The 12,569-nt window shown below is 40.2% G+C and overlaps 1 protein-coding gene across 1 annotated transcript in view; it reads right to left on the bottom strand.

Moving 5' to 3' along the window:
• Positions 1–12,569, bottom strand: part of NEB (nebulin) — a 223,438-nt gene that overhangs the window by 22,827 nt on the left and 188,042 nt on the right. The window contains exons 118-131 of the mRNA XM_042994438.1: positions 12,435–12,539; positions 11,664–11,768; positions 11,464–11,574; positions 10,645–10,755; positions 10,300–10,401; positions 10,086–10,190; positions 9,324–9,434; positions 8,492–8,596; positions 7,844–7,948; positions 6,357–6,461; positions 5,005–5,115; positions 4,471–4,581; positions 3,280–3,393; positions 2,435–2,539 (exon numbers count right to left, since the gene is read on the bottom strand). Coding sequence (XP_042850372.1) covers positions 2,435–2,539; positions 3,280–3,393; positions 4,471–4,581; positions 5,005–5,115; positions 6,357–6,461; positions 7,844–7,948; positions 8,492–8,596; positions 9,324–9,434; positions 10,086–10,190; positions 10,300–10,401; positions 10,645–10,755; positions 11,464–11,574; positions 11,664–11,768; positions 12,435–12,539 — 1,506 coding nt within the window. The remainder of the gene's footprint in view (positions 1–2,434; positions 2,540–3,279; positions 3,394–4,470; positions 4,582–5,004; positions 5,116–6,356; positions 6,462–7,843; positions 7,949–8,491; positions 8,597–9,323; positions 9,435–10,085; positions 10,191–10,299; positions 10,402–10,644; positions 10,756–11,463; positions 11,575–11,663; positions 11,769–12,434; positions 12,540–12,569) is intronic.

Raw genomic sequence — 12,569 nt, forward strand, 5'->3', positions numbered from 1 at the left:
GTCTGCTCTTCTGCCAGATACCTATACAGTCAGTCCCTGCAACAGAACTGACTCACTTTGGTTAATCTCTGCAGCAGAACACATACTCTGCCTGAGAACCAGATTTTTCTTTTATTGCTTGTCACTAAGTCCTTTCACTTTTCTCTCCAGCTTTGTTTAGCTCCAGTTTCTCCCACTTTTCAGGGAAGTTTGGGTGTGGCAGAAAGGCTAGCTACTTTTGCAAGGGGATAAAACTATGCTTTGTACAGCTCTCTCGTCTAACTTGTACTACACACGCATTATGAATTACATTTATATGTTGAAAGATTTAATCTCAAAGATGATAGCTGTTTCAGTCAATAAGAGATTTCAGTTTAGATTTTTAACAGGAAGCCAGTTAAAACAAAGATTTCTGGAAGGAAAGAACAGTTCGTCACATTCCCAGTTCAGGAAAAAGTAACCTGAATGAATTTTCTTAGTTACACAAATGTAAGGCAAAGAGTTTTCTTTCTTCTGGGAAAGGGGTAAGACCAGTCCTTCTTTTTTCTTTTCCTTTCTTTTATTTTTTTAACGTGTATTCATTTTTGAGAGTTAGAGTGCCAACGAGCAGGGGAGGGGCACAGAGAGAGGGAGATACAGAATCCGAAGCAGGCTCCAGGTTCTGAGCTGTCAACACAGAGCCGGATGTGGGTCTCAAACCCACAAACCGTGAGATCATGACCTAAGCCGAGGTCGGGCACTCGACCAACTGAGCCACCCAGGTGCCCTTTTCTTTTCCTCTTATTTTCTTAACATTGAGCAAAAGCTGCCTTAACTGCTTGGCCAAGCTAGTGATGGTCACTAAGAGGGGTGATCAGTTTGTATTTGGAACTTGGGGGTGTTATGAGAGGCAAGAGTCCCAGATCCCTGGCATTAGGAAGTATTTAGTATATGGGGCACCTGGGTGGCTCAGTCAGCTGAGTGCCAGACTTTAGCTTGGGTCATGATCTCACAATTTGCGGGATGAAGCCCCACATCAGGCTCTGTGCTAATGGCTCAGAGCCTGGAGCCTGCTTCAGATTCTGTGTCTCTCTCTCTCTCTCTCTGCCCCTCCCCCACTCGCACTCTCTCGCTCTCTCTCTCTCAAAAATAAACATTAAAAACAAAAATTAAAAAAAAAGTATTTAATATATTATCCTGAATTTGTGAGTCCATTTAGACTGTTTGCATTAACCCCCAAGTATGAGATTTAGAAGTTATAAAATATGTACTTTTCACTGGAAACCAAGAAGCAATTTTGTAGAAAGCACCAGCACTACTACATCACTGAAAGGTAAATACTAATTTAAATTGGGAGGGAAGTAACTCGTCTGGCCATATTTTATGCCTTGAGGAACTAGCAGAGGAAAGTCCCAGGAGAACAGAGTAAGTGATTTAATTCTTCCCTGGAAAAGGCCTGCACTCTGGGGTTTTCTTGAAAGATCAGCAGTGTCAAAAGGCTCAAGGTTATACAGCTGGCAAGCCTCTCACAGCCCCAAGAATGCTGAACTCCCCCAATGAACACAACATGGTAGTTTGGGGCCCATATAATTTTGTTAATAAAATGATTCCCCACCCATCCCCAAAACAAAAGGTTTATTTCTCCCATTTGAATATATCTATTTCTTAAATAAACAATTCTCTAGTGATAACGATTTTTCATGTCTAATTTTATGATATAAAATTATATGTTGATAGTATAGGATTTAAATCCATAATTTCCCTGACGCAATTGGCCATTGAGAGATCACCTGTGACGACTGAAAAGAAACAAACAAATAAAAACAGATTTCCAGGGCCTACATCAGGCTTAGTAGCTTTAAAATTCCAGGGTGGGACTAGGAAAATTATATTCTCAGGTGTTTATAATGCATAGCCTAGTCAGGTCACCACAGCTTTATAACTCACTGCTCAGAAGACAAGCAAAAATTCTACCTTGTAGGTTCTTAAACAAATTGCAGATCCCTGATATCACTGAAAATGAAAGCAAATGAGGGTATATCCTGGTCTATAAAAGAACTTCTACTTCCCTTCATTTCTGTTTGTGGGAAGATAGTTATCTCTCATGGGAAGAATTGGGGTTAGATTGCATGGTTGGTGTTGATGACCTATTTCAATCTGGTTAAGGAGACTGATAATCCAGATAGGGACTGTCTACTTTGTTTCTTCCAGATTTGCACATAAATTTTACATCCACATTATAGGAGATTTTACTTGTTAAAATACTGATTCATTAACATGGGTGGTACCATGTAAGAGTTTGTCAGCACCTTAAAGTTCCCTCCCATAATCTATTTTAATTTGGATACAGCAATCTCAACTTCTCTTTTGTTGGGCAAAACTGTGTTTTGAAAGAGGCTGCTTAGGTATTCATGGGAAGACTTTTTTGTTCCTCACGCCTGGGGTCTATGAGTGATATTCCAATGAATGTCCTTACCTGGCTTGAAAGGTTCTTGACTTGCTGGGCATGAATGATCTCTGGAGTATCAACCACAGAAGTGAAATTGGCTTTTTCCATTTCTGCTGATTGCTTATACTTAATCTGCAACAGAGCACCCCAAAATTGGGTAAATGTTTACAATGTACATGTTCGTTGATTTTGTTTGATTACGAGGTGGTCATTATTTCTTTTCCAAAAGGATTCATTCATTTGAGATTCGATATTTTTTTCCTATTGTGTTTATAGCTTTGTATGAAAGAGAGAGTCAGAAAGGTTGAGTCCTAGCTATTGAAAGACTTACTATGTAATTTGGCACAGGGGCTGGGGAGGTAAGAAGTAATGGGAAAGGAGCAAGATGATCAACACATAGTAAGGCATGGATTGTTTACATATAGAAGAGCTGGGAGCAGGACAAATAAGCAAAAGACAATGTGAGATGTCTAAAAACTACGTTTAAATTTAGGTCTTGAAAGGAGGAAAAGAAAGAACTCCCAAAATAGTCTAAACAAGGAATTCTTCGTGCTGAATGGGGGGTGAATTGATGAACAAATATAACCAAGATGTCAGAATCTGCCCTAGCTCCAAGTTCCCCAAGTTCTACCCTTTGCTCTGAATGTCTTCTGTGGTTATAGACTCAGAAAGACAGACAAACCCTTTGCAGGCCTGGCATAGGGTTTCTGATTCTTATATTAGAATGGATTCCACCAGGCAGATGTTTAAAAATGCCACTATATACATATGACTGTTATTGACCAAGTCAGATAATAGAAGGACAATATGTGTTGTTGTAATCACAAATTTTTTTTTTTTTTTCAATATTGACCTGAAATAATCACACTGACCTGACTGGCAATATCAGTAGCATTTCTGGCCCTCATGAAGTCAGGAGTTTCATTGGCCATGGCATTCAGACCTCTTCCTTTGACTTCCAGCTCCAAGTCTCTCTTATATTCTTTCTGTAGTAGCATTAAAAAACAGTTACCTAACTTTCACGACTAGGTAGTAAATGTATAGCATGAAAATAAATCCACATAATATACCATTTCTGTTACTAGTGTTCACCTTCACCATTCCATGTGGTCAGAGGCAATAGTGACCACAGAAACCCAGAATAGGAATAGAATAGGAAGCAGGAATAGAATAGGAAACTATTCTACTCACATCAACATGGAAGCCTTCCTTTTAGACACTTTTAGCATTCTCTACTTAGAAAATCGAAGTACAGGGGCACCTGGGGGGCTTAGTCAGTTAAGCATCGGACTCTTGATTTCAGCTCAGGTCATAATCTCAGTCATGAGGTCGAACCCCATGTTGGGCTCTGTGCTGAGCATGGAGCCTGCTTGGGACCCTCTCTTTCCCTCTCCCTTTACCCCTCCCTCGCTTGCACACACACACACACTCTCTCTCTCTCTCAAAACTAAATAAATAAAAAGACAACCAAAGTATAAAAAAAATTTTAAATTTGGTCTGCTACATAACTAGTTTTGAACCTAGGTGCCCAACACTCCAATATGGTATTTTAATTTAAACAAGCTCACTGTGGGTGCCTGGGTGGCTCAGTCAGTTGAGCAACTGACTTCAGCTCAGGTCATGATCTCACAGTTTGTGAGTTCGAGCCCAGCGTCAGGCTCTGTGCTGACAGCTCAGAGCCTGGAGCCTGCTTCTGATTCTGTGTCTCCCTCTCTCGCTGCCCCTCCCCCACTCATGCTCTGTCTGTGTCTCAGGAATAAATAAACATTAAAAAAAATTTTTTTTAAACCAGCTCACCAAATGGATTGTGGTTAAATCAAATAGATCTATCTGTCTATCCATTTATCTATCAAATAGGTAAATAGATTATGATAGCCACTAGATACAAACTTATAATATCAACTCATCAGAAATTGAGATATCACTTATTTAATGGTTAATAACCATGTTAGATATGGAATTTGAAATTCAAAACTTTTTCTCTCTTCCTTTTTCAGCGTAACTTGGCTTGGAGGAAGAAGATGCTCTGTTAATTATATGCATGCAGTTGGCTGTGGGCCTACCTCATTGAGGATTTGAGTGGCGTTCTTTGCTCTTAGCATGTCAGGTGTGTCTTCCATTTCACTGAGACCCTTCCCACGGATGCTTTCCTCTAGATCTTTCCTGTATTCTTTCTATATCACAAAATAAAAGCAACATCACTGACAAGAAAACCTGGATTGTTCCTCTTAAATAAAGAGCCAAAAAAAAAAAAGAAAAAAAGAAAAAATACCCTTCCAATTTTAGATAGTTACAGTTTAGTGATTAAAGATATGCATAAAGGCAGGGTATAAGCTTCATCGGTTAATACTAAATATCAGATAAGAAACTAGACATTAACAGGATGCTAAGGTAAGCATATTTTATTAGGTATTCAATTAAAAAATGAGAAGTATTAACGTGGGTAATAGATTAGATGGTAATACCAAACACATGTGAACCCAACTGGAAACCCGCGAAAGTTAGGTAGTGATGAACTTGCTAGAAGGAACATTGATGAGTGTCATTAGTGCAATTATTGGGATCAACAGGGAAAGAAAAGACCAAGTGGGCACTACCTCGCTGGCTATTTTGGTTGCATATTTGACATGTAATAAAGCTGGTGTGACCTCCAGGCCCGTCAGGTTTCTGCCTTTAATGGACTCTTCATAATCTTTCCTATATTCTTTCTAATGTGAGTAGGAAGGAAACACAAATTAAAAAAAGAATCTTTATCACAACTTATTTCTCAAACCTAGGAAGAAAAAAAGATTATAACATTGACCTTCTATGTATGGCCTTTTAACTGGATCATAGTTTTGCTAACAGTCACACGTTTGAAACGAGTCTGATTATTCTGGAAATTCTTTGTCTACAGCAAAAGAGACTCAGCTATTGAAAAGCCCTGTTGGGCTCCTTGTTCACTTGTCAAACGCTGTGACTCAGGCGGCCCCACTCCCTGCTTCACAATAGGGCAGGACAGCAGAAGGTCACAAGCGCCATCAGACTCTGAATCCATTGTCATCTCTCCCCAGGCAACAAAAGATTTTACTTCTGGAACTAGAAGTAAGTGAGGGGAAGATAACAATGCAGAGGAAGAAGAGCCTGAGGGCACCAAATGCAAATTTGGCCTTTTTAATTTTGATAGGATTTTAAATTTACAGAAAAGGTGCAAGACTAGTACAAGGAACTCCCACAAACCCTTTGCCCACATTCACTAATCATATGAAACTATGTTTAACTTTTGATTATTTGGCCTTCTATATACCAGAAAGCTCTGTAAAATGCTACTTTATTAACAACGATTTATCTTTATAGTTGGAGATATGCCCCATGGGGGGAGAGGTAAAATGCAATCCAAAATAAGTCTGTTTCCCAGTGAAAACAGACTTCCTAACATTCAAAATAAGATTCCATTCTTCTCTGCTATTGGTTAAAAAGGAAAAAAAACAATTTTTTTAGATGCTTCCGGTTACATTTCTAAAATAGGAAATATGGCATCTTGGCTTTTGCTGTTTTGATAAACATCTTGATTACTAATCTTTTGTTTGGTTGGGGTTTCCTATTAAGACAAGAGCAATCCAAAGCCAATGGTGGGTCTGTGCAGAGGGAAACTCTTCATTTGTCAAAGAAAAATTCATATTACATTCAATATAATTTGTTTCAGAGTTAGGAGTAGTTTGCTATGCTCTAAGGCTATGGAAATGAGAGTTGAAATAAAACATATACAATAAATGTTTACTATTCAGAATATTTGTTATAACCGAATCATAAGATTTCTGAGATGGAAAAATTTTAGTGACCACATGTCAGTAAAATTTCCGTCATCTACAACTTTTGGATAACAGAAGGCTGGACACATTTGAGGGCAGAGTTTGTTTTTAACAGCTTGATGTATGTTTGCTGTGTGGTGTGTTTTTGTAGAACTTACCCCACTTTGCATCTGTTGAGACTCTTTGGCGGTGATGTACGTTGGTGTTTCAAAGTCCAACATGGGCTTTCCTCGTTCCTTTTCATACTTTTCTTTGTATTTCACCTAGTGATGAAAAGCCTTATTAGATATAACTCCTCTGATCAATTCACAGAGGCCAGTTTAGGGATAGTTTGTAACTGATACATTAGTCCACCTGAGTGGCACCTCATTGCCACCCAAAACAGGTTCCTGTAGTGTTTCAGATCTAGTACTTTTTGTTATTGCCTGGGAGAAAATACCATTACTGTCTGCAAGGCATAATAGGATTTATGTTCAATCCAAGGAGATGAAAGAATCACTGCAGAAGAATCAGCTGAGAGAAGAAATGTTGAGGAAGGAAACGCATGGGGAAAGCCACCCATAAGATGAAGGTTGGACAAGATCTGGTATGTGTAGATGTGAACATTTTAACCATAGCATCTAACCATATTTCTGAGAAATATCTCTAGATTTTCTTTTGTAAGGACTTTTATCAGAGACCTGGGGTCCTAATTTGATAGATAACACACACAACTTTATTTATATGTCAATAACTGGGTCGATCATAACTGGTCACATATTCAATGCAGTCAATATAAATTCATATAGAAATGAAAACTACTTTACATGTTGGATGACTTAATAAATTTGACCTTCACAAAAGACCCCTCTGAGCTATTTTACAAATACAATATTCTCATCCTCATTACATGTGATTAGGAGTGGGGGCAGACCATAGATATTCAGAAATTGAAAGTCAGAGAGACAGAGGCCCTTGTTCACAGAGCATCTTAATGGCAATGCTCAGTCTCAGCAATCTTGCTCAAAACAGAAAGCTGGGGATGCGGGCTGCTTCCCAGATGACGCGAAGACACTTCCAGTAATTTAGCCCTCTTTGTGAATGCCCAACAAGAAACCTAAATAATGCTAACCTAAATAATTTGTGATATAGGAAGTCGTGTGACAACAAACTCCTTCTCTGAGTCCTTTCTTTTGAGAAACTTTATTTTACAAATTTTGCAATTTCTTAAATACCCTTAGATATTTCGGTGGTATATCTGATCAGGTCACTTCTCTGCTCAAAATCCTCCTAAGGCTCTCTATCATCATTGTAAGGCTTACATCCTTAGTGGGGGTGCAGACTTGTGAGGGCACAGTGGGGTTGGTGTGAGGGGTCTGTCCCCCTTGTAACATAATACGTATGCTTCCAGCCCCTGTCAGTAATCTGAATAACACACATTGCATACACCGGCACCGTGTCTCCAATACATGTCGATGCTCTTATTTAGAACATAAAGTTTTGTTTCAAAACGCCGCTAAATTCCAAGCCCCCTTATATCATTGGGCAGTTTTCTCCAGCAATGGTTATTAAAACTGTAACTACCATTCTGAGGGGGAATCCATGAACATTTTTGACACTGTGGCTGAACGAGCATCAGGACAGAAGGCGGTCTTGATTGACTTACTATACTCTGTAATTCTGTGGCCTCCTTTAGATGAAGCTGCTCCAGATTATCTGGTATTGTGTGGTAGTGGCCTTTACTCTTCTCATAATTCTTCTTGTACTGGTACTGAGGGGAAGGTGGCATAAAGGCACATTGAGAGAAAAACTGCTCAGCATTTCTGTTTTTCCTCTTTAGGTTAGACATTTATGCAGCAGCAGCATCAAGACCAAATTAAAACCAGCAAACAGTAAGTGGGCGGTTACGAAAACCTTTTAAAGGAGGAAGATCCACATTCTGTACTGCCAGTTAATACAGGATGGTAAATACATTGGTTATATGGCTTATTCAAAGTAGGTTTTAAAAGTGAAAAGTGAAAGAAATCATTCCAAACCATAATTCCATGTCCTTAGAAGGAGGGAAGGGCTTAGTTAATTGGGAAATAAAAGTTTAAATACTTGAAGAATAAAAGCATTTTTATGTTCTGAGAGATGTTACAGTCAGTGGAGAATGGATAGACTAATGTTTAATTTGGAAGAATGCATTCAAACAACAGAAGAGTTTTCTAAAGCTAGCATCTCAGGAGCAGAGAAGATGTGTGTGAGTTCAGCAAAGGAATTCAGCCACAAATGGGTGAAACATGCTGTTTCTGTAGCAAATGGCTGAGCTTACAGAACTGGCAAGCTGACTCGTATTCAGCACGTGATTCATTATCAGAGATTCCTTCATATCAGTCACAGGTTTGTGAAGTTTCTTCAGGTCAGCCTTATATTTAACCTGCAAGTCCAGGGGAAAGAAAGAAATCACATAAATAGGAAATGGAAAACAGTACTAATGGAAGCCATGCTACGATATCCCATATCCTGAAACAAGTGCTGGAGATGGTGATGAAAATAACACCCCTAGTTCACAGTAGCTAAACAGTGGCAACAACTCAAGCGTCCATCAACAGATGGGGAAGTAAAATGTGGTGTATACATACAAGGGGATTATTATTTAGTCATAGGAAGAACTTCAGTTCTGACAAATGCTATGTCATGGAGGAACCTAGAAAACATGGTAAGTGACATAAGCCAGACAAAAAAGACAAATATTGTACGATTCCACTTATATAAAATTCTCTAATAGGCAAATTCATAGAGACAGAAAAGAGATTTATAGAGATTACCAGGGGCCTAGGGGGAGAGAGGAATGGAGAATTATTGCTTAATGGTTGTAGAATTTGTTTGGGGTGATGGAGAGAACGGTGGTATGTGGACAACACTGTGAATATAGTCAATGGACTCAATTTTACATCCTGTGTGTGTGTGTGTGTGTGTGTGTATTCATTTAAGTAATCTCTACACCCAGCGTGGGGCTTGAACTCATGACCCTGAGATCCAAGAGTCATATGCTTTTCTGACTGAGCCAGATAGGCGTCCCTCAATTGTACATCTGAAAATATTTAAAATGGCAAATTTCATGTTATATATTTTACCACAATTAAAAAAACACACACACATACCTCACTTGCAAGATTGTTAGCATCTTTCATGACTTTGTAGAGCTGGCTGTCTTTTGGATTGTATTTTGGTGTTTTGCCCTTCTCTTTGTTGAAATTTTCTCGGTATTTAACCTAACAGGAAGTGCAAAACTCCAAATTATTTCTGAACATCAATTATTTTGAAAACTAAGAAACAGACGAAATATAAATACAAAAGAACATGTCCTATGTAAAGTGATCATACAACTTGTTACCCGAATAGGACACTTGGAAGCGTAAAGAAAAGCATAGCTAATAGTTATGTTCATCCGTTCATCCCCTAGGTCTTAGCCCAGTCATGAAATATACGGATGCTGAATGAAAGAATAAAGGTGGCTGCATCCGGGTGGGTTCTAGAAGTTCAAATGTCATTACTCGTGCCGGTTAAGTTCCCACAGTTGACCCAAGTATGAATCCCACCCTTGGGATGTAATCTTACTACCTGAGGAGAGGTGCCAGTAAGGCCCTCACAATCGATGTTTCTCTTCCATGAAGACAGTTAAGCACACAAACATCTAGACACACCCACAAGTGGAAAAGTGGGGAATGAGAAAGGCCTGAGATGTTCGACAGAAAGGAGAGAGAAGGTCCTTGGTACGCCTTCATGATACCACTTTTCCAAGCTCAGCACTTTTATCAAAGACTGAGGATCTCTTTTGTTGCTACTATTGCACTTTCATTCTGGGAACAACTTCCTCCCACAGGTTTTTCACATGAGAGCTGCCACTCGCCCATCTGTATTACCTGGCTGCTCAGCTTGGCTGCCTTCTTGGCCATTTCAATGTCTGGGCGACCAAGCATGCTTAACCCATGGCTGCCTTCCTTACGGTGCTTGGCTCTGTACTCCACCTGAATCAAAAAAAACCAAGATGGGCAATACATTCTAGGGGGTGGGTGCCTTGTACTACTTGGTGGCGGTGACCTCTGGGGAGCAGGTACATTTTAACCACACCCTTACCTCACTGGCCTGTTTGGCTGCCTGCGTGGCCTTCTTGATGTCCGGCCGATCGGCCACTGTGGTGTAATGCAGGTTTTCCTTGGCATCTTTTTTGTAAGCAACCTTTGTTTGGAGAAAAAAGAGTGTTTACTCACTTGGGAGATACGCTATCTTTGAAAAAGTCCTCATTAAGCACAAGGAAACTTTTTATTAAAACCAAGCCAATTTTTTAAGCTACCGTATTTTTTAAACTACCAGACAGAGAAAGTAGGGCTACCACTCACAGGAAACAGCTCAATATGCTCCAGTTTAGGATCCACCGGCTCAACAGAACCCCTGAGAGTATAGAGGGGTAGGGGGACTTACATTACTCTGCTTCTTGGCCACTTCCATAGCATGTTTCACCTCTGGGGGCTCCAGCATGATGGAGTAGTTGGATTTCCCTTTCTCCTTGACAAACTTCTTTTTGTAATTTGTCTAAATAAAGACAGAATTATTTATGTGAGCAGAGGAGTCTGGGAACAGAACTGATTTACTTGAGGAACTGTGAGAAGACCTCCAGGAAAATCTGTGGCTTGCTATTTTGGCCTCAGTGTGGAACCTGGATCTCTGATCCATATTCTAGCTCTTCCCGGTCATTTCTGTCCTGGAACCCAACACTGGAAACACATAGCAATCTTTGGAGAACTGACTACAAGCCAATTAAGCTCTTTCATTTGCCATTTCTATCTGGGAAAAATACATGGAACCATAAAGGGCTTTAAAAATATAATACCATGATTATTAAAGCATCACTGATAAGGACAAGGTGGGCAGAGATTACGGAGATACAAAGTAGTGATTTTACTTCTCTAAAATTGTTGAGCAGTTTAATGACAGGAGAGGCCACTCTTAATCAGCAATGCTTCCACCTTTTATTAACGCTGGGTTACTAACATCTTATCCTGCAGATAACATGCCCTGTGGTAAAACCCACATTTTCTCTAGTTGCCATAATTGGAAACCTAATAAATATCAAGTCCTCCTTTGAAGCAGAATTGAAAATTCACAAATGGGCATCGATGGTAAGGGTGAAGCGACATAAAGGAAAGCCCTTGTAAGCAAAAAGGCAGCTTGTGCCGATTTCCCTGGGTTCTACGGTAAAGTGGTATTGCTGTGCCAAGAGTTGTGGGGCTGGTCACTTACATCACTGACATTCTTGGTCACTTCCTTGACGTGAATAGTATCCCTGGTCTCTGGCAGTGTTGTGTATGAGCCCTGGGCCAAGTGCTTCTTGACGTGGTCCTTGTACTTGTTCTGAGGGAATCCACAGAGAGCTTGTTAGAGTGTCTGCTTGGGGCATTAGCCCAAGATGGAAGGAGAGCATATGGTTGCTAGAGGATTACCTCAGACACCAGATTGCTAACAGTCTTTGCCAGGAGGATCTGAGGAGTGTCAGGCACAGCATGGCAGGTTCCTCTTTCCTTGACATGTTTCTCTTTGTATTTCAGCTACAGGGGTGAAAAAATATTTCTTTAGTTAGTCTGGGTGTCCTGTATATATTTATTCAGTCCCCAAATCACTAGACAGAGCTGGGAAAACAGCGCCACTGACACCGGATGAACATTAAACTCAATAAAAGATTCGATGTTTGGAAATCTTGGAAAATGTACAAAAGAGATGTTCTTTCTCTCTTGCAAGTTGAGGCTTCAATAACAATCAAAATGGATTTCATGATGAATCTTTCTTTATACACCTAGCCTTAGTTCAAAGGACTTTCAAATATGTCATGTGATCTGCCCCCTGAAGCCTGGGAGGCATTACTGTTTCTCCTTTACAGATGAGGAAACAGCAGCAGAGGAAGAATATGATCACACAAAAATGAATGTTTCCGCATAGAATCCAGCCAGAACTTCAGTTCCCAATTCTTGCTGTGTGAATTATCTCGTGGTGCAGTATAAAACAAGAATGAACACCTGGATTTAATGGTTTCCCCCTGCTGTGGCCCTACTCCGCCATGTGGCTGGTGTTCAAGGGGCAGGGTCGTATTTCAGGACTCACGCCTGAGCTCCTACACCAGCAGCCTTCTCTGTCGTTCCTTGGGTGTGGCTGGAGACTGTGCCACAGAGGACAGCCCCGAGTGAGGTGAGCCATCATGGAAGGCACCGGATACTTACGTCACTTTCTATTATAGAATTCCTCAGGGCCAAGACCATGTCTTTATCATCAGTGACAGAGAGCTTGCAACCCTTGAGGAACTCTCGGTCCAGCTTATATTCAAACTGAAACAGAAGAAAGGCAGAGGAAGAAGC

Source organism: Panthera tigris, chromosome C1, assembly GCF_018350195.1.
Source record: "Panthera tigris isolate Pti1 chromosome C1, P.tigris_Pti1_mat1.1, whole genome shotgun sequence".
In the NCBI taxonomy this organism is placed as follows: domain Eukaryota; kingdom Metazoa; phylum Chordata; class Mammalia; order Carnivora; family Felidae; genus Panthera; species Panthera tigris.